This window comes from Micromys minutus (assembly GCF_963924665.1).
Source record: "Micromys minutus genome assembly, chromosome: 25".
NCBI classification, from domain to species: Eukaryota; Metazoa; Chordata; class Mammalia; order Rodentia; family Muridae; genus Micromys; species Micromys minutus.
Genome location: NC_137960.1, coordinates 37,971,923 through 37,994,601, shown reverse-complemented (window position 1 = coordinate 37,994,601; position 22,679 = coordinate 37,971,923). Strand labels below are relative to the sequence as shown.

General features: G+C 43.8%; 1 protein-coding gene across 1 annotated transcript in view; it reads right to left on the bottom strand.

The window, feature by feature from the left end:
- SOBP (sine oculis binding protein homolog) overlaps positions 1–22,679 on the bottom strand; it is a 167,169-nt gene that overhangs the window by 105,035 nt on the left and 39,455 nt on the right. The window contains exon 4 of the mRNA XM_080937831.1: positions 13,577–13,728. Within this exon, the coding sequence (XP_080793957.1) occupies positions 13,577–13,728 (152 nt within the window). The remainder of the gene's footprint in view (positions 1–13,576; positions 13,729–22,679) is intronic.

Here is a 22,679-nt window from a genome sequence, read left to right as displayed (position 1 = left end):
TTTTGGCTCAGAGGTATATAAACCATCTGTGCCTCTAAAACAGTTTGCTTAAATAGCCTCCAGGCAGATTTTATGGTTTTTAAGTTTTTTACTTTAACCTTCAGCCTGCTGTTAGCCATTTTCATCACAGTGTTAAAATCGGCCTCTTTTGGAAATGACTGTCACTATGTGTGGTGGGGTTTTTTTTTTCAGGCTCTCCCGGAACTGAGAGAGAACTGCTATCCCGCCCGAACTGCAGGGCCCCCTTGAAGTTCACGGCCACCTGAGGCAGCTGCAGGTGTGGGTAGCTTTGGTGAGGGCCAGCTCCTCCATCTGGCATCCTGAGCAGAGGCAGACACCTCATTTGGAATATTCATGTGCACATCACCCAGTTAGGAACCCAGGAAAGCAGCCTCTGAACCGCTTACCTGCCTGTTTATCATGGCATCTCTACAGAATTATCATCGTGGTCCTAGGTTGAAACAAAGACTACAAAGAAAGGAGGGAGAATTCCTGTCTTCCCGCCACAATACAAGCGTCGCCCTCGGTCACCGCAGCAGAAGGCGCGCTATGTCCTTGGATTGGTCCAGTCTAGGGACTTGGGCGTCAGTCAGTATTTCTCTGCCCCGGGACTCACTCTCAAACTTCCTGTCTGCCTTAGTAGCGACAGAGCCATAAACTCACCACTAGCTACAATACAACAGAACCACATCTCCTCTCTGAAGCCAGTGTGGTGGCACGGGGGACAGACATGTGCCCTTTTGTGGGTCTTTGCATCAAACCCCACAGTGTCAGACAGTCATTACCACCGAAGTCCCTCATCCACACCAGTGCATTTTTAATGCACTCTTGTCCGTTTTCATTGCTGCTTTCTGACATATTTAATCATTTAAACCATTTCTCTTGCAGTTGTCACTGCTCTTGTCATTTCTTTCCAAAACGCCCCCACCTTTAGGAGCTACGAGCTGTCTCTCCTCTATGAAATGAATTATTCTACTAGGTATTTGGCTAGCATTACAGACCATGAAGCTAAATGAAAAGCCAGGGGAGGTGAAGCCAGCAGGTGAGCAACAGTCCCCAAGAGATTGGGATAGATTGGTAGAGCGAATAAATCCACAAACAAATGGATAAATGAGTTACGGTTTGAGGGACATTATATTTGCTTGTTTTTTTCCCTGTGAGTCTGTATGTATACATGTACACGCAGTTTGGACACGTATGTTCATGTTCATATGTACACGGTGCACATGATTGCACATCACATCCTGTGTCCTTCTCCACGTTCTGCTTACATTTGTGTTGCTGTTGAGATAGCTAATGCTGATGGGAAGAACTCAGTGGCAGAGGTGGGAAATATGCTGCTGTTTCCTCAGGTCAGTAGTCTCTTCCTCTGTCTGTCTGTCTGTCTGTCTCTCTCTCTCTCTCTCTCTCTCTCTCTCTCTCTCTCTCTCTCTCCAGCAGCCCTTCATCCTTCACATTCCAAGTCTAGCATCACTTCCTGTCTTCCAGACCTGACTAGTCAAATCCCCACACTCTGCCCCACTCCCCGCACAGTGAACTCTGCCATCTGTGTCGTCATTTGATGGAATGTCTGTGATCCTCATGAGGGCAGGAACCAGGCTGCTGTTGGCCACTATGAGCAAACAGACCATCCCAGGGCTAACTCACAGTAGCTGTTTGGAAATACTTGTTGGATGCTTTGTAGATCAATCAGTGGAAGTCACAGCTTCCAAAGCCTCTCTCTTTTAGCCACCGGAGCATGATGTGTCTAGTGTTGGAATGCATCCTGGGGTATTTGAACACTTCACCGCCACTTTCCTGTTTAGACATGGTTTAGAGCATGTGACTGGAGAAAGCGACTTTATGGTGTGAGGTGGTGAGCTCTTGAAAGCAGCAGCCTCATGCCTTCACACATCCAGGCCAAAGCATCTGCCTTTCCGTTTGCAGGATGGTACCCGGCCAACCTGACCCAAGTCATTTACACTAATGAAAATGCATTTTGCTCCGGGTTCTCCATTTGAAACCTTTATCACTGCCCACAAACAGTGAGCAGTGACAACTAGCCACAAAGCACTTTAGTTCTGTGTAATCTCATATTCTAACATCTGAAAACAGCAAAGAATGTCAGCCCTTCCGTCCTGTCACTACGTACAGCATTCACAAACAGCTGGTCTGGGGCAGACGAGGATGTCCACCGAAGGGATCCAAGTGCTGATCACAGTTTAAACTTTTAATCCACATTTAGATTCCAGATTACATTAACCTAACAACACTAGTTAGGCACAACACATTCCCTGTATAAAGAATTCAACCTCACAACGTAACTTGAGGTCATGACTTCCTCTCTGCCAGACCTGGGCCAGCCCCTGCCATCAGCCGTCACTTGTGTCCCCCCTCTCTTCCTAGACCTTCACTGTCATGGTTCACCTGCCCCATGTAGCCTGTGGATTTTAGGGGGAGACAAACACAACATCAGAGGAAAACTCAAATCTGTTCCAACTAACCAGAGAATTCTCTTACGCTCACATAGCCCCTCATTCGGGGATAAGCCTCTGGTGTGGGTGTGGGCAGTAAATGTTAGGACACAGCCACTCATGTGAGGACAAGGGAACTTGGAGTCCTCACGTTGCTAGCAGCCGCTCCATGACATGTGGACACTTGGCTTGGAACACAGCCAACACTGTGATGTAACTGGTCTTTGCGACTTTGTGAGTTCTTTTTCACACCCTTTATCCCCCTGGTTTCATCCCCTAATGCTAGATAGGAGAGGAGAGGGAGAGGAATTAGGAAACTCCCTCAATCTTATTTTTGTAGCTGACCTTTGCTATTTTGTGGGTTCTTTTTCTCACCCTTTATTCTTCCCCACACCTGTTTCATCCCCTATCACTAGGCAGGAGAGAAAGAAGGATAGAGAGGAGGGAGAAAGACCAAGGGGGAGGAGAAAGAGAGACAGAGGGGGGAATCCCTGAATCTAATTTGTTTCCTTTTGTTGCTTATTTGAGCATGCCTCTTTTGAGCACTGATAACAAATGGCATCTAGGACCATACCCAACCCTGCTTCACAGGACCCTAGCATTTCTATACTCTCCAAAATGTCCCCAGAATTCCAAATGTCACACAATCACAGCAACTCTCTGCAGCTAGCAAAAACACCCCTCTGCTAGAGCATGAGGCAAGTCATAGCTGCAGTGAAGCCAAACCAGCCTCACACCCCAAAACCTGGGATTAAAACAAAAACATATTCTTAAAATATTTCTCTGTTTTTTTTAAAGAAACTAAGGTCCCAGAAATGCCACTTTGGTGTACACAGAATACAAAGATGGCAAAGAAAAACAATGGTGCCGTGGTAAAACCGCTACACTGACGTGCCAGGCTGCCCCAAAGTACGAACTAATTCAGAAGCACAGATGTCTTTTATTACTTAAACCAGTCCCAGTTAGGCCATACTATCACGGTCACCCGACTACATCTATTTTTGGATAACATAAACTTCAAAATAATCCTTGTACCCAAAAATGGCCCCTCGGCATCACTGCTTCCTCCCATGGTATTGCTTCTGGAGACAGCGTTTGAGAAACCTATGGGTGTCACGGGCTTTCCAGCTGAGAGTCTCTCTGTGAAGTGCTTGCCCTGACCTCCCCCACAGGCTGGGATGGGCCCATCTACACTGTACTCAGCACTGTGTTCCTCCTTGCTCCCTCCTCCCCATCAGCTCCTCCCCTAAAAGAGAAACACCACTGAACTGGTTTGACTTTAGCTACTGGGAAATGTTTCATAATTACTAATGAATAATTCAGCAAATAAGATATTTTTAGTTTTCTATTACCAGGCACACCCAACGTTGATGGGAATTCTGTTGCCTTTCTAACTTTCTAAATCCCGTTTGCATGCAGGTTCTTAAATGAATCATTGCCTTAATGGAAGTTCACTCAGCAACCAATATCAGATCACTCCACCACCCCCCAGAGCAACTTCTTGGGGTTGCACTGCACTTAGAACCAACCCCAAAAGACGTCCTCTCCAGTTGCACGCCTGGCTTCTAGCCACCACACCATTCATCTCCAGACACCCCACCCTTCCTGGGTTGTTCAAAACCGCCACGCCTGATTCTGCTTTACGACCTCTACTTTCCTACTCCTCGTCCCTGCTGGTACCTCCTGCTACAAGCCAGTCACATGACAAGCTTTGCCATTTCCTTCTGTCCCCACCTTCGTGCCACCTCCTCCAAGATGGCATATGTAGTAACCATTACAGCGCTCCACCTGTCCCCACAGCATTTGCCACTGCAGGAAATTATCTACCCACTGGAAATAGCGTCCTCTAAGAGTCCCTGTAAGGCAGGGGCTTAATGTATAGCTTGATTTTTATCTTTTGACCTCTTTTTCTGAGACCGAAGCTCATGTAGCCTAGGCTAGCCTGGACCTCCTGTATTGCCAAGGCTAGCCTAGACCTCCTGTTCCTCTCTCTCTACCTCCCAGATGCTAAGGTTGCAGGCATGAGCAACCACTTCTGGATTTTAGCGTTTTATTTTATTTTGAGACTGGTTAAATAAATAAGTAACAAATCTTACGGGTGTTTCTTTTCTTTTCTAGAGTAAAAACAAAGGAGAGCAAGAAGGAGGTATCTCTCTTCCACCAGGAGAATGGCCCTCGTCTTTCTCATCAATGATGCATACCACATTACAGCAATTTAAGAAACATACATCCTGACAGATGCAGAGTAGGGCCTTCAGAAATCCGTAAAACAGAACGTGGCATGTATAATCATAAAATTTTTCACCATGTGTCAATTATAAATCATTCTATCAAGACATGTTACAAGATAATATCTTTCATTAGATCTATACAGAAATCAGCACTTTATCATGAATGTTTGGTGACATTTTAGATGTCATACATATCTCTAAATGCCTAGTACCCTCTGAGCCTCCAAAATATACTTAGTGGAGAGGGTGTAGCTTTTAATGCTAATGAGCTAGTCAAAACATGTATAAGTTAAAAGAGGTGATTTAAAAATAAATTTGAGAGAAAATTCAAATGTGTATGATTAAAAACTGTATGTGAAATATTTCATTTATATCATAAATTCTATTGCTGTAGAAAAATAATCATTTCAAAATCAAGGCAGTTTTTTCCCTACAATCAAAAGTGGTTAAATACATTTCACCATATTTATGAATGATTTCTCCTTCCTGTCTCTAAAGCTCTCTCATAAATCACTATAATGTTTCCAAAGTACATTTGGAAGTAAAAAATATCACATCTACTAACTATATTTCCTCTGTCTGGAGATGAATTAAGTAGAAAATACATTAATATCTGAATTTATAATAGAGTAGTTAACCCTTAGCCACAGCAAACTAATGAGGAATATTTTACCATGCAGGGATTAATCAGGACTCCTAACACTATGCAATTTGACATTTTAGGGACTAATCATGAGTGGCTTTTATTCCCCATTTACTCTTCCTTTGGAGAATCGCTTACAAAGGCACTGCACATTTGAATAAATGTAATTCCTGAGCTTAATCTCATCACTTAAAATGTTATTTTTAATAATATTACATAGCTTAAAAACAGCCCTCACTACCAAAGATAATTTCATCTCTCTGCTAAGCTCAGCAATCCAACACTGAACAAGTGTGAGCCAGGCACATTCCTGTAACAGCAACTTCAAAGGTGACTAACAAAGTAGGATCACAAGCTCAAGGCCTACTTAGTCTACTTGGCTAGTTCAAAGCCAGTCTGGACATTTAATGAGATGCTTTCTCAATAAAAAAAAAAAATTAAAAACGGGGGCTATCTATCTCAGTAGCATGTTCGTACCTAGCATATGCAACACCCTAGGTTAGACTCTTATACTAGAGACAAAGATAGGACCACAACACACAAACAACACCCCACACGAGCAAGTATCAGCATTGACTTACTGAGACTGAGCCTGATTCTGAGCAAGGAGACACAAATGCTGGGCTTACAGGATACCAACTTCCATCCCTGGCCTCCAATCATCTCCATCTCCGTCAGTGACTATAGAGGAGCGGTTACCCAGGATGCTCAGCCAACTATAGCAGGGTGCAAGCATTTTCTATGGCTCAATAAGTCATCGGTTAACCTCAGGCCTGGAGCGGTACATAGCGCTGCTCACATCCACTGACACACATTAGATTCCACGGTGTCCACAGCTACCCTAAGGGTGGATTGTAGGACAGGGTATTTCCACACAATCTGAAATGTGGCGGCAGGAGTTAAGTAGCTTTTGAAAGCATTTTTTTTTTCTTTATTCTATTCCAAGCCATGATAATGTGAGCCAAAAGCTAAGAACCCAAGGGACAAAGGGTTCAACACAGCTTACCCAGTTCATTCTTTACATATGGGCTCAAAAGCTACACAGAGGTATGGAAATGGAGAAAAACCGAAAGGAACCCCAGGCACACCCAAAGCCTGGGATCCGATGTATGACCTTCTTGGGTATAGTAGGTTTTAGTTAGAATCAAACCCTGCAAATGTCTATGAACAAGAAAAAGCCCTCTAGACTCATTCAACTATCTTAAAATATCTCAGTGTGAGCCCCCAGGTCTCCTTGGCATGCATTTATTCAGATATGACACATTTTTAGCAAAGCATGAATTAAGAAGAGAGTGACTTCCATCCCAGAAAGACACATGATTGTTTTCCCTTGGTTTCTCTGGCTAGCTCCCACAAAACGTCCCAACTCTGCCCCTGCACTGTTCACCAATGGGCTTCATGGAGCTGTTTTTTAGCAGGCAGACTCGGGGAGTGAGCCTGTGCTGAGGGCAGGTTGGGAGGAGAGAGGCACAATCAAAATGACTCCTCAGGGAATTTGTTCAGTGCTCATTCTTCAAATAAAGCAAACACTATTAGTAACAAGGCCGGAAACTCAGCATGTGACTGGATCAATTAGGAGAATGTACCGTGCAAATAAATAGATCCCTTCCTGATCGTTTGTTTACTGAACTGCCCACTGCCCAAACAGACAGACTACGGATTCCAAATGTGCACATTTATCTCCGGGTAGCAGAAGTCACTGGGGCACAATGTGGCTGATGCAATCTGACACTGTGGTTAATGTTAAAAGGGAGTGTGCCTTCTAGACCGATTGGATAATTACCGGCAGTTCAGAGGAGAAAGACTTGATTTAAGTGAACAGCATTAGCTAGCACCAGAAGGAGAGCCAGAGATCTGTGTCTGGAAATTAACATTCCAGATTGTGTGGCAACAGCCCTGTGTACCTGTCGGCAGGAAACTAGTGTCGGGTTTATCAAAAGTCCCTGCGCTGATTTTCATTACTGAGAACACGGGGTCTTGGAGATACCCAGAGTCTCCATCATCCCCTCACACTGAAATCCTTGGTGGTATTTAGAGGTTGGCATTCAATCTGGATAATGGGTTAGGCATTCTTTGTTTCCCCTTTAGAAAGCGGAAGTGCTTGCTAAGCCCTTCTTTTCACTATAAATTCACTTGTCTGTTCGCATGCAGGTCTCCCTTACACCCATAATTCTCAAGCAGTCTCAAACATTCTGGTCAATATAGAGATCTGTGCCTGTCCCCAAGGCTTGTGGTGGCATTCTAAGGGGCACTGCGTCCCACCAGTTTGCAAAACTTCTGTCCTGTTCCCTCTCTGGCCTTTCACAGAAACCTGTGTTTTATTTTTTAGCTTTCTACTCACCTACACTTTATTTCGCCTGCCAGAGCCTCCCGGCTCTCTTCCTGCTCACAACGTGTTACAGGGACTGGCAATCTCCTCCTCTACGACTGCTCTCGGAGACAGACTCCCAGGAACCGCAGCTCACTAATATTTTGTTCCACATTTCAAAATGTGACAGTACATGAAAGCTGTTGGCTTAGTTGTTCTTCTCCCAGAGCTTCCTGAGGACGCCCCTGTTTGCTGTGTCCAAAGGGAACTTAGAGCCCAGCCTACATACAGACTGAAGGTGTGGAGAGAGGACCACCCTATATGCTAAGCAGTTGGAAGGTTTTTATAAGACGGATATGCCAGGGCCAAGTGCAGGCCAAATGCAGACAATCAGATCCTACAAGCTTCCTGGTGCCCAGTGAAAGCCAGGGAAATCCGCTAGGACAACCCTGGCTCCTAGCCTCATTTACTTGCAAGCCAATGTGCGAACATCAAGCAGACTCCAGTCTTTGGCCTGAGACTGAGGCAGTTAAGAGAGCATTAACTGCAAGGCTTTGTGAATGACAGCCGTTTTGCAATTAAATATCACACGTGCCTAAAGAGTAAACACTGGACAGGTTAACCAGTACATTAGCAGAGAGACTGTTACACATTTCTCCCACACTACTGGCTTCCATAACTCAGTCTGAAACCAGGAAATCTTTTCAGGCTCTACTTTAGTTTGAAAAACCAAAACAACAACAACAACAACAACAAAACCCCAAGCACTCTATGTATAAAATATGACAACAGAAACTGTGACGTATATTAATTAGTGATGGGCTCCCTCTAAAAGAGACCCCCTAATAAAGCACTGGGGTGCATCCAGGGTCATTATTACTGCTCAATACTCCCCACACAGAGTGACTGTTACTATGGCAGCCATCAGGAAACTGCAATGACATCGTTTGCAAACATCGCCATCTCCAGCATCTCTGATCTTCGCTGTACGTCACTATGGTCCACTGGGAGCCACAGCATATACTGAAGAAGATTCTATGCCCGCCCCAGTTCTTGGAAAGTAAAAGGAGGAGGCAAAGCTTCAATGCTCTTAAGAGCCTGTGTTTATTACATTTCTAATACCATTCCAAACGCTACAAGCTCGAGGTTTGAACAAGGAAAGAAAATTGTCATCCTTGGCTTACGGCGACCATTTTCCTTCGGCTTAGATTTTCTGGTTTCTTTCTAGATACTAGTTTGGATAACGGGATATTTATTTCTCATGAAAGAAGGAAAAACAGATAAACTAAATGCTAAATGGAAAAGAGTACTATTTGTAGTGTTGTTAAGATCTTCTTTAGAGAGACAATAAAAAGAACACTTTAGGCACTCTGCTAGTTTACAAAGTAAAATTAATATTAAAAGGTTGAACTGGAGCCAGAGAGATGGCTCTGTGGCTAAGATCACTGGCTGCTCTTCCAAAGGATCTGATTCGATTCCGAGCACCCACATGGCAGCTCACACCTATCTGTAGCTTCAGGTCTGAAACACATATATGCAGGCAAAACTGTCATATGCATACAACAAACATAAAATAAAGACAAAGTAAGTTAAACCCAATGCCTCTGCATCCGCTGTGAAGGCTGAGAGGAGGCTCTATAACCTCCCAGCTCCTTCTTTATGACTTTCTAGGACAAAAATGCTCTCAAGTCCCGATCTATGTGGCCTCAAAAACAGGGTTGGAAAAAAGTGAGCTCTGGGCCCTCTAAAAAGTTGTCCCTGCCTGGAACCCCACAGAAGAGGAGGCAGAAGGAGTATGAGAGCCAGAGAGGATGGAGGACTCCAGGAGAAGCAGGCACTCTGAATCAACCCAGCAGAGCTCATGTGAAGTCACGGAAGCTGGGACAGCATGCAGAGCCTGCTCGGGTCTGCACCAGGTCCCCTGCACAGATACTGTGGCTTTCAGTGGGGTGTTTATGGGATGCCCGAGTGTGTGCACAAGCGGGTCTCTGATTCGTGTGCCTGCTCTTGGGCTCTTTGCCTTGTGTTGGGTTGCCTTGTCCAACTTCCGTGTGGTGGTTTTTAATTTACCTTATTATACTTTATTTTGTCGTGTTTTGTTGTTATCACTTAGAAGCCCGTTCTTGTCTGATGAGAGACAGAAATGGAGTGAATCTGGTTGGGGTGGGAGGGGAGAAGGAACAGGTAGGCGTAGAGGGAGAGGACACTGGAGTCAGGATATATGAAAAAAAGAAGTTACTTTTAATAAAGGGGGGAAAAGAAGAAAGTTGTCCCTGTCTCGGATAATGAGATTGACATGCCATCAGTAGCCAATGTCTATGTCCCTAGATTACATAAGCCCCTCCCTTTGGTACCCAATGTCCTATGCCAGTGCCCAATGCCTACATACGCCCCTCCTACGTTGGTTTAAAAATCTTTGAGTCAGCAGCTAAACCTTGCAGAAGTCGGGCTTGTATAAGATACATTATGAATGAACACTGTAGACATCTCAGAGCCAGCATCCTGCAATGTGTGAATGCATAGCTGCATGGATCCCTTAAGTGAATACAGCTGTGACTCATGGGCCTCTCACAGAATGTCCGCAGGAACGGTTTGCAAAATGCCTACATGTCATGGCCATCCAAATAACTTCTAAATAAAATGTGAATTCAGTTTAAAGTATGACTTGGCTTCCACCTGCTCGCCTGACTCTAAAGTGCCGAGCTCTATGAGAGACGAATGTGACATTTTTCAGCCTCCTGGGTCCCAAAGAAAAAGAAAGGCTTGAGAGGCAAATGAAATTTAAAAAGCTCATTTTCATGGGCCTTCATTCTCAGTGTTGGGCTATTTTTATCTTTTTTTGGGGGGGGGCAATGCAGTTCTGCCTGTGGCAGCAAGCATTTCTGGGCCCCAAGGCACAGCTGTCCAATTTACATTCACAAATGCAGGTGTTGCTCAGATACAAAACAGAGGTCGGCTGAATACTGCTCCCAATTATCCACCTTGTCTGAGGGTTTTCCTTTATAAAGTTATGCATGCAATTTGGGTTCAACTTGGAGGCCATTTTTCGATCCCAGCACGACATCCAGCAAGAAATGGGCTGTCATTATAAAGCATAATTTACGGCATAGCTAATTTTACCATTTAAGAAAAAAAATCTACTTATACCTAAGACGAAACTCTGTTCTGTACACGCACCATTCGCTGTTTTCCATCTACTTCTTAGTGTTTAAAAACGGGGAAAGGAGGATACTTGTTAGACAGAAATGGGAGGAATTCTAAGTGCACAGTTCTAGAGATGAAAACTAAGAACTTTATTAACTGAAACGAGAAGAGATGTAGCTATGTGCCGCTGTCTGCTGTCCCGAACACTCTGGGGCTTGTAACAGCGGTCCTTAGAAATGGCCGGATGCAGCGCTGGGATCTAATACAAGCCATTAGGAAACCTAATCCCTAAATGAAATGACCACAAAATCCTATCAGTTAGCAGAAATGCAGCAGCTGTGCATGTTTATAGTAACACAATAGGACATTGTTTCAGAGATAACGCTCGGGGTAAAAAACCAGAACCCAGCAGGTAACGTAAGACGTTTATTTCTCTATTTGGGGAAACTGAACAGGCAGAGCTTTGGAATACATAAGCAGGAGAGAAGCTGAAAGAAGACAGGTCATATGTGCGCTAAGGGGCTACAGAGACCAGCAGGCAAAAGGCACAGGCGCAGACAAACCATAGCAAGTCCCCAGGTTTGCAAAATGCTAGCGACTCATCCCAGGAGCTGTCATGGGAAGGGAAGTGGGCCTTTGCTCAGCCCTGCTGTGCCTCCTCCTGTAAATTCTGAATACTAAGTCTTACTCTGGTTCCTGATAAAAGCTGCTAAGTTTCATACCTACAACAGGCTGCTGAGGTGCCTATTTAACATATCAAAGCAGAGCTGGCCTCCAGGTTCTCCCAGTAGCCCTCGAGGTCCCTACCCTCTACCCTGAACTTGGCTCTTCCCTATATAATCCTGAGATTTTGGTTACCTACCTCTTTCCTCGTGCTCTCTGTGTGCTCTCTTTTTCTTTGGCCCCCTGGCTCCTGCAACCGACTACCCTCTCATCCTTCCCCTCCCCCCTTCCCTCATGGTTCAGGGTCATGTCCACTCTGGACTCTCCCAGATGTGTCTGCCTCTGGCTGTGCTCTTCCCTCTATCTGCAATAAAGTTTCTCCTCTACCATGCACCTAGGAGCAGCCATGCCCTTTCCTTTTCATTTTTTTTTTTCATTCAATTTCCATTAGTCATCTTTCAAAAATGCATGCTGTGGAAGCTTATAATTCAGTTTGATCTTAAATGTTATCACAATATTTTAAAAGCACACACACACATACACACACACACACACACACACACACATATATATATACATGCTTTTATAATATATGTGGATACATATATATATATATATCCACACGCATATGCTTTTAAAATATGTATATATGCACACACACATACTGTATAACAGAGTACTCTGGACTGCTTTTCTGTGGCATCAGACGCCTGTCCTCAAAGGCTTACTACGAAGTGTAAGTGGCAGCATTAGCGGTGTGACACTGCATCTTTCTTGGCCTTATTATCTTCCGGCAGCCCATCAATATTTAGATCCTTAACCCTTTGGACTTGTAGAATGACTAAAGGCCCTGCCTGCTCTCCAGCCATATTCTGCAGAGGAATGCAAAGTGTTTTGCTGTTGTAAGTACAGCTTTAAAAAAGAAATTGCTAGGCCTCCTCCCAGGACTGTTACTCTCAGTGATCACCATTCAGAATGGGAGCCGCAGGCTCTTGGAGACCATTCTAATCCCCCTCCCTAGGGAAAGTGAATGCCACTCCTGACTGTCCCCAAAGATGGCCAGACAGTTTCCTTACTTGCCTCCTACTTCCAGTGGAGATCATGATCCTAATTCTTAGAGACCGATATTAAAATTTCAGCTCGCTGAATCCTGCAGCCTAACTCTCCGGGCATTATGGTTTCTGGCAGAATGAATGTGACCCAAATTTGCAGGCGATTATTTGCTGCATTGGTTCCTGCAATGCGGTGTGAGCCATGATTAGCATTCAGGATTGCAAAAGGTAGATTTTTAAAAGGCAAGCTCTTCAAGAATGGAGGGGTTTTCGTCTGGTATTACAGAAAAGGAAAGGCAAATGCTTAGCAAAATGTGGATGGTTTCATGAAAGTAAGAAAGTTTTGCAGATCGATGAGAAATAATCAAAGGCTAGAAGTGGATTTCAGTACTTGGTGGCAAGTGGCTTTAGGAAGTCCTTAAGAACTGGGAAGTTAGTGTGCTGGTGTGTGTGTGTGCTTGCTAAAACACCACACGCCCCATTTCCCGTCAGGAGTAACTAATGCTATTCTAAAAGTCCATCTTTGAACCTAGACTGTCTTTTAAAACAAAGCAAAGTCAACACTGTACTACGACTCTTCCTGTGCCAATCCACTTCTCTCATGGGGGAGCAGTGTTCATTATCGCCCCTTTGGTCATGATCAATCAACTTTAACACCCTGTGTCAAGGGAGGTTGGACAATTTTCTGTCTTAACTAGACTATGCGTCAGGTTTTGGAAAAGCGGCAGCCATATTCCGCTGTGTGTGTGGACTAAAGCCTCTCTCTGTTGCTAACATCTGACTCTCCTCTGCTCCTTCTCCCTGATGGGCCCTGGACTGTGCCCTCCGGTTAGGGTACCTGCTGGGACCTCAGTTCTTCCTCAGGTTCACTCACCTCTCAGAACTCAAACACCAAGCCAAGAGAAATTGATGGTTAAGTTATGTTAGGATGGGGTTTCTTATTCCAAAAGTTAAGCGTGGCAGGAAGGAACGGACAAAACAAATCAAAACTACACAAGGGGCAGGGCCACAGTGTGTCCAGCTAGGGCTAGGAGGCACATGCACACGCGAGGGTGGCCTGCAGCCTCTCTAAGGTGGCTTACCTTGTTTCTTTTGAAGTAGGCTCTCCGGCAGGCCGCAAAGCATTTCTCGCTGCAGAAGCTTTTCACCTCACTTCCCATACTCAGGGAATAGCGCTTGATCCCCACTTTCTGGCACCAGGCACACATTATCTGTACATTTGACACATCATCTTCTATAATAAAAGTATAAGAAAAACGTTCATATCAGAAGCAAACATCCCTTCATATTTAGACACACCCTAACCCTGACAGAGTTCCCGGGGTGGGGGTCGGCTTGCAATTTCCAGACCCCACCATTTTCTAATAGAGTTAGGACCACCGATCTTAGAGTTGGGGGTGGAGCTGGGGTGGTAGGGTGCATTTGTTTGTTTGCTTTTCTCCTTAGGGGAGAAACCAGAGCATGGTTACGAAGTGACAAGAAGTCCAGGAGTGCTTAGCCTTCTCTCGACCTGCCTAATCAAACCAGCCTTAGTGATAAAAGGAAGAATTTATAAAATAAACAGCCCGTTTTTGTTTCAAGGGTCCCGTGGAAAGTCTTCAAAATGGGCAGTATTTGGGGCAATTTGGGCCATGCAAACCTGTGTGTGCAATGCAGTGCCCTCGTGTGAACTTTGACGGTCAGGGGCCCGAAACACCATGTATGCTCCCGTCATAAGTAAAAGAACACAATTGTTGTTTACTATCACAACGTCAATCAAAAAAGGAAAGGTTGTGAATGGCCAACTTCTGGCGACAGACCGCAGGCAGGCAGGCCTGGATTACTGGGCATTCTCCTACTGGGAGCCTTCAAGCCCCGGGACCTCCAGGAAGCATTAGCCTCATTCATCTTGGCTCTGTTTGATGTGGTTTGGAAACAGTATGAGGTTGTGAGAGCATTCTCCGCCAGACGGGGGGGGGGGGGGGGGGGGGGGGGGGGGGGGGGGGGGGGGGGGTCGGTCCTCAGCTCCTGAAAGACCCCTCAACCATGTCAACAAAGAGGCTCAGATGGGTTCTAGATGGTTTACACGTATTTTTAATATTCGAAATGCTACATTTCATGTCCTTTCTATGAGAAGGAAAGCGTAACTATCACAAGCTACCACGACTGTCACATCCATAACTGCTTAAGACAGATGGGCTGTTAAAGAGCAAAGAGAATGAATTAAATTAAGCATCCAAGTGAGCCACAATGCAGAGAGAGGGGAGCTATAGGAAGGCTGGGCTGGTGACACTCAAGTGACTGAAACTTGGGAATATTGGTCTCTTTTAGGGAAATAAAATGTTGGAAATTCTTAAAAACATTTTCTGGCCGCCTCCTGGGAGTGTTCAGTGTATCTTGACTAGTGCTCTCCTCTCTTGACTCTGTGTGAGTGTGTACGTGTGTGTATGTCTGCATGTGTGTGTCCAAGTATGTATTTTTGCATGTATGGGTGTATTTGTGTGAATGTCTAAGTGTATAGGTACATGTATATGTCTATGAGAATGTAGATGTGATATATGTGCATATATATAAGTGTATATTGCATTATATATACATGTGTGCATGTATGTATGTGCATGTGTTATCTGATTTTGTACATGCATGTATGTGTGTATGTGTGTATGGCTAAGTGTGTATATACATTATGTGTGTCCGTATATGTGTCTGTGTGAGTATGTATATGCATGTATCTGTATTTGAATGTATATGTACATTATGTGTGTATGTCTGTGTATGTGTTATCTGAGTATGTGTGCATGTATATGTTTATGTGCATGTACATATGTGTGTACATTCACTTATACGCATGTGAGTGTATCTAAGTGTGTATGTGATATGTGTATATTATGTGCATGTGCATATGTGTGTGCAAGTGTATGAGTGTGTATTAGCAGCAATTCTTCTTTATAGACTCTGTTTTGTATTAACCCAGACTCACAATTCAGACATGAATGAGAATCATAAACTCCCCAGCAAACTCCAATACAGTGTGTCTCACTACTATGTGAACCCCCCAAAGGCTAATTGCCAAACGAGGCCTGCCCCTGGGTTGTTGACATCTCCATGGTTCATAGAACCTGTCATACAATCATTCCACTTCCAGGGGAAAGATCTGGCTTGAGGCATTGTGGTCATCAGCCTGCAAAATTAGAAACAAACTAGTGTGCAATGCAGTGATAGAGCTTTGCTCCCCAAGTGTTCACTCAGAGCCACATGCAGTACTTTATCTTCTATGAAAGAATAAACATTGTCATTTTAATAACACATACTAGTTCACAAATCACACACTGGGATCTATGGCTCACTGTCAAACAAGACAGTATAAAAGAGAACCTTTGATGCTAGTAAACATTTCTGATATCATAACATTATTTAAATAAAGTCCATGATAGGAATTCAAATGTAATACAAGTACTGCATTGGATGAACATGTTCTATTCAGAGAGCTGTTATCTTATTTCATGATTTCTATATGACACCTATCTACGAATGGGTACTTCTCATGGCATAAAAGGTTAGAGAAAGCTCTCTAAGAGACAGCAGGTAAAGTGCTTTCTTGGATTACTAGTAGCTTTACAAAAATGGTCCATCATTACTACACCAACTAGCACTAACAGCTCCTGTTATCCCAGTTGACACGCCGCCTTAAAGTCTTAAGTTTCTGAAAAAGAAGATGACATCACAGAGCTCTCACAAATGACCCGGTGGTCATGATCTCGGCTCTGGTGAAACCTGTAAGGGAAAGTACCATAGCGGACGTCATTTGACCTCACAGTTCAACAAGGACCCCATTTCCCAAGGAGTCGCTCAACAGACATTCGTCTTCCCTCAGCTTTCCTTGCTTTAAATAGCTTGGTTTGAGAAAGAAATCATGGGGTTTTAAAGTCCTGACTCTTTCAGCTGTAATGGGCTAAAGCAGAGACTAGGAAGGGCAAGGGGTAGGGCTGTAGGAGGCAGGGGATTATCCTACCACAGAGGTCTGTCCCTGAGGAAGACATATATGTGTGGGGCCCTAAGGCAACCTAGGCCCTTCTCCAGATCCACTCCAGACAGACACTTGTCATAGTGGTAGGGCACTTCCTACAACAGGACCTAACAAAGAAAAGTGTACAGTTTTAAAACACGTTTTTCTCGTGAGACATCCTTAGAAGGAAGTTACACTATGAGAGATAAGACGAAAGAATCGTGCACATCTGTTTTCTTATGAAAGCTGTAGAATGCCAGTTAGCATCTGTCTTGTGAAATAAATTGGTATCCCTGTCTGTTCTGCTTCCCACAGGCAAGAGGTCTGGGAAGGGGCCTCTCCTCTTCTGACATCCAAGTTCTCAACAGCCAATGAGCCAAACTTGAGTCTGATAAGTGGGTTATTCCAAAAGTTCACAAAAAAAATTTTTTTATATTTGACAGATATTCCAGCCTCATAAACCACCAATTATATTAACTCCACCCTTAAGAAACTAAAAGAACTCTGCTGATTAACTGAATCTTGACGGTCACGACACAGCTTAAATTCTGCCACCAGACACAATGGCTATCCCTAACCAGTGAGCTTTCCTTCAGAAATTACAGCCAAAATGGTTTTTGACTAATACGAGTTTTTGTTCGTTTTTTTATTTAACTTGAAGTCTGGTGTGCTAGTTTTCTGTGTCAATTTGACACAATCTAGAACCACACGGAAAAGGAAACCTTGGTTGAAGAATTACGTAGATCAGAGTCTCTTGTGGGCATATCTGTACAGAATTATTAGGATTGCGGGGATAGGCCAGGCCCAGGCTCCTGTGGGTGGAGCCATGAGGGAGCCAGTAAGCATTGTGGGTGGAGCCATGAGGGAACCAACAAGCAGCTTTTCCCCATAGTTTATGCTTCAAGCTCCTGTCAGCTCCTGCGCTGAGTTCCCTCAGTGACTGACCTGGAGCAAAGCCTCTCCTTCCCAATTTGCTTTTGGTCAGAGTATTTTAACCCAGCAGAGAAACTACAATAGCTGGTAACGGCATGCATGCTTTACCCTGGCCACATAGAAGGCTGGGCAACTTAGCTTTTTTACCTAAGTAGATGGTTTTTGGCGTTTTCACGTTTGTTTTTTCTTCTTTTTTTCTTTCTTTCTTTTTTTTTTTTTTTTTTTTTTTTGTTTCGTTTCATTTTGTTTTTTAAGACAGGGTTTCTCTGTGTAGCTCTGGCTGACCTGGAACTTGCTCTGTAGACCAGATTAGCCTTAAACTCTGGAGTGCTGGGATTAAAGATAGGCACCACTGTTGCCTGGTTTTATTTTTTAAAATATCTTCAAAGTAAATAAAAGCTTATTTTTTATCTTCTATATAGGCTAAAAGTCTGTGCCATTAGAGAATTGGGATTACATCATTGAAGAGCCATGTGACAGGCTTATAGTCCAGTATCTTACGGCAATTAGCCTGTATGTTTTTCATAATGAACACTGTAGCAACAAAGGCAAAATGTTCGGAGCATTAAATGGCGTTCCCAAAGCGAACAATTTGTATACCATGATAAAACTTTCATGTGCTGTCGTATAAATATACATCAGTCAAATATGCATGTTTCAATTAATCAGGAAAATTGGTACCATCTTGTTAGCATTTAATTAAGCAAAATGTTTGTAGCATTTTCCTTCTGATCTAATGTTCAGAGAGCTATAAGACACGTTCCTATTATATATTCCAGAAGTAAAAGTCCAGATTAATAACTCTGAGGTGGAATAAAAATAGTGTTTATTTTTTATAACATAGAGAAGGAGGAGCTGAAGCAGTTCTGAAGGGTCTCACTGAAGTGTCTTGAGCAACTGCCCAGTCTGGTGACTTAAAAAATAAAGATGGCCACTGGTCATTGATCTCAGGCCATTTCAATTGAAACAGTGATAAGCAAGGAAAGGAAATCAAGAGGGCCTTAATGAATCCCAAACAATTATGTTCTAATATTAATTTCAACTTTCACTAGAGTCCAAAATTGAGGAAAAAAAAGAAAAGCATTTACTGTTGGCGTTTATATCCTACAGCCTAGGATGTGCATACTCAAACAATCATTTTAGACTTCAAGTATATTTGAGACACACTACAAAGTATCCTGAAGATACTTCTGTGTGCTCCCCATACCGTGAAATGGGAGATGAGGGAGACCGATTGTCAGACAGAAACAGCAAATTTAAGAACAGAATGGAGAGGGTGGGCCAACAAGACGGCGTGGTTAGGATAGGTGCTTGCCACCGAGTCTGAAAACCTAAATTCCATACCCAAGTCGCATTGGGAAGGCAGCAAACAAACTTTCAAAAGTTGTCTTCTGATTCTCTATGCACTTCTTATTACACACACACACACACACTCACTCACTCACTCACACTCACTAAAGGCAGTCAAAGCTAGAGTTTAAATTTGATCTTCATTTGTTTGTTTGCAAAGAGAGAAATTTCATCTTGGCGCAACTCCGTTCTGAAGATCTTAAGGCAGTCTGAGTTTGCAGCCTTCCCGACGCTGCAAGCCTTTAATACAGTTCCTTGTGCTGTGGTGACCTCCAACCATAAAATTATTCTCATCGCTACCTGATAACTGTAATTTTACTACTGGATTGAATCGTAATGTAAATTCCATGTTTTCTGATGGTCTTAGGCGACCCGTGTGAAAGGTCATTCAAAAGGTTACCTTAACCCACAGGTTGAGAACTACTGCTCTACAGGCTCCTACAGGAGCTTCTGAATGAGTCCCCACGCTCTGGAAGTGAGCCCATAAAGAGGGCTGTGGAAACCTGAGGACCGGACCAAAAGGAAATCCTGGACTACACTTAGTCCTTACTAGCAGTCACAGTCCATTTTACCCTCCTCCTCTCCACCATTTCATCCTATGGCAACCGCCTGCCACCAGGCACCTACCAATCTTATGCCCACTGTGTAGGTGGGAGAGTAAGTCTAAAGGTGAGCTGTCTGCCTCCAGCTTGCCCAGAAAGCACATACTGACGCATTCACCTGAGTCCAGAGGCCAAGCTCTTGACCGCTGTACCTTAGAGACCAGGGCTTTTCAACAAATGTAAGATGACATCACATCCACACGTGTATCACAAAAAGGAACAAAAGCTACCTCCGATTAGGTGACTGACAAACACAGAGACACTCAGGTAGATTTAGCATGAGGTCAAAGAGGTCAAACGTCTCTGAGGAGACAGATGAAGTGTTACTCAGTCAATGCATGTTGATTGATTTTAAACAAAACAAATTAAAGGCCCATGGTGCCAGCGTGACTCCTTTATAACTGGGAGACACAGATGTGCTGCGGTACTCCATCTGAACCTGGAGCCGACAGCAGAATAGCACTGAGGAGTAAGAACTCTGTGTGCTGGAAGCAGCTGTTCTAACCACAGGGGGACCCCATTCTCACCAGATTGGCTTTCCATGTGGGAAAGGGAGACACCCGCATACCTAATGTCAAGGGTGCCACTATGAATGGCCTAGCTTCAAACACTAGCCCTCCACTGCCCACTAACATTAAACCCAATCACCAAAGAATCATAGATTAGGTTTCATTATAGCTTACTATGAAGTATAAATTTCCTCAAAGCAAAGAGCTTCTACATACTTGTAAATCATATTTATATTTTAGACTCAGTGAGTAATTCTGAGAAACAAGTATTCGCAGGTAAGGGGGAGGAGAGTGCTAAAGGTAAGGTCCGGTGAGGGACGCAAAGAAGCGGGAGAAGCAAGAACGTTAGATGCCTCCGGCTACTGCCAAGCACATGGTTTAGTGTGTGCATACATGTGCACGTCTATGTGTGTTCGAGTCTGTGCATGTGTGTATGTGTGCATGAATATGTGTGTGTACATGTGTGTGTTCATGTGCGTACATGTATTATGAATGTGCATATGCACGTATTTGTATGTGTGTACATGTGCAAGTATATGTGTGTTCATGTGGGTGGGCATGTATGTATGTGTGCATGTATGTGTGTCCATGTGTGTGTGCATGTCTGTATGCATGTACATGTATGTGTGTATATGTGTGTTCATGTATGTGTATGTGCATGTATGCATGTGTATATATGTGTGTTTGTGTGTATCTATGCATGCATGTGTATGTATATGTGTGCTTGTGTGCATGTGGGGGTGTGTTCAAGTATATACACATGTACATGTCTATGGGGGCCAAAAGACAACTTCAGATGTCATCCTTAGGAAGACAACGCATTTTCTTTGAAGCAGGATCTCTCATTGGCTTGAGCTCAGTATTAAGCTAGACTGGCTGGCTACCCGAGTGTTTCCAGGGATCTGCCGTCTTTACACCCACCCCTCCAGTGAGTTACAGAAACCCTACCACACCTTTTAAAAATGGATTCTGGGGACTGACCTGAGGTCCTCAAGCAATGATAGACTATCTCCCAGCCCTCAGAGTCCTTTTGGGTGCTGACATTCAGCACAGCAGACAGGAAGTGCTAAGGAAGGGTGGCATTCAGCCAGGAATCACTAGAAACAAAAGGCAAGAGGCAGAGCCATGCATGCCAGCTGCACTCTTCATGCCAGTAAGGCACAACGGGCATTGCTTTGCAAACTTAGGCGGCTATTGTATGGAACACAGCACGCTTCATTACGTCCCATCAAAGAGACTGAGATACCGGAGAGGTGCAGATGCCACCATTCAACGCCCTAATTTCCCTTCCTGTGGTGGGATGCTTCCGCCTCTTCCTGAGATCGTCCATTCTAGCCGGGAGCAGTGGGGAGACTCGTGAGGTGGCGATGCTCACATCGCTACTGCTGTGCTACATGGAAAGAAACCATCTCAAGAACTACTTCAAATGAGAGACAAGGGTCCTCCCAGTGTAAGCCGGAGAGGCACCTGTGTCCCCAGCCACACCCGCCCACAGGTGGCATCTGAAGAACTATCACTGTCTGAATACAAGGAGCAATCCAGGAACGAGTTAGATCTCATGATCTCAGATTAGGAGCAAAGCCATTGAAATGAATAAAAGCCTCGCTTACTCTTAAAAAAAATGTTTGAATTAATAGTTGACAAGATGTTGCCAAATATATCACCACACTGCCAGATATTCTGTAATTAATAGATGAAATTTTTGTAATTATTACATTAACAATCCACACATGGGTGGATCTTTCTAAGTGCCTGAGGAGTTTGCTCTTTTAAAAAAGCATCAGAGTTAACAACTAAATGTCTGCCACCTTGGTAACTGAACTAGCATAACTTCCTGAAGAGAAGAGCCTAAGTTACTAAAATTCCATGTGTGTAGTTCCAATTAAAGGAATAGATGCAATTAAATGGTAGAGTTTATTGGCTCAAATCCAAACGTCCCCTCAAGCTCACATTTCGAAGCTTGCTCCCCAACTGGTGGTGAAATTTTGGGAGGTTGTAAAACCCTTGAGAGGGAACACTAGCTGGTAGAAAGAGGTCACTGGAGGCAAGCCGTGGGCAGTTATACCTGCCCCTGGCTCATATCAAACTATGTGCCTGCTGATTCACCGTGATGAGAACAGCCTATGCCACACATTTCTGACACTCTGTTATCTTCACCATGGTGGACCCAAACCCTGAGCCAGAATAAAATGTTCCTCCTTTAACTTGTTTCTGTCAAGTTGTATGATCACAGGTTGAAAAAGTAATTAATAGAAAGTCAACATATGAGTTTTTGAAGTACCTAAGATATCACAAATTTCTTCTGAAAGTAGATTTGACCGAATTTCAAGAATATGAATTTTCTGCATTATTCTTAATTGAGTAGCACGTAAGTTCCACACAAAATCGTACTGCTAGAGTGGAAGATCAATTCCTATTGCTTAAGATACAGTGCATTTCAAAACGAGTGTTTATGGAACCAGAAGGCACCATACAAGCTTCCAAACAAAGGAAGCAACCAACAGTTCTACTCAGCTATGATCCGTAACAGCTGAATTATAGCCATGAACCACAGTAATGACCATCACGGCACAGTAACCCTTAGTGTGCAGTATTGGCACACACATTGTGGCAGTAACCAACAGATTACATTTAAGACTCATGTAACAGGGGAAACTATTCTAGTACTAGAAACCTAGCCATAGGTCTTGGAGGAGAACCTACAACTAGCACTTTACCAAACCAGCACAATTTGTTACATTCTAAATATGTGTCTTTCCACCCACAGGTAAATGTAGTCTCCCCTGTCCAACAAATAAATGTGTCT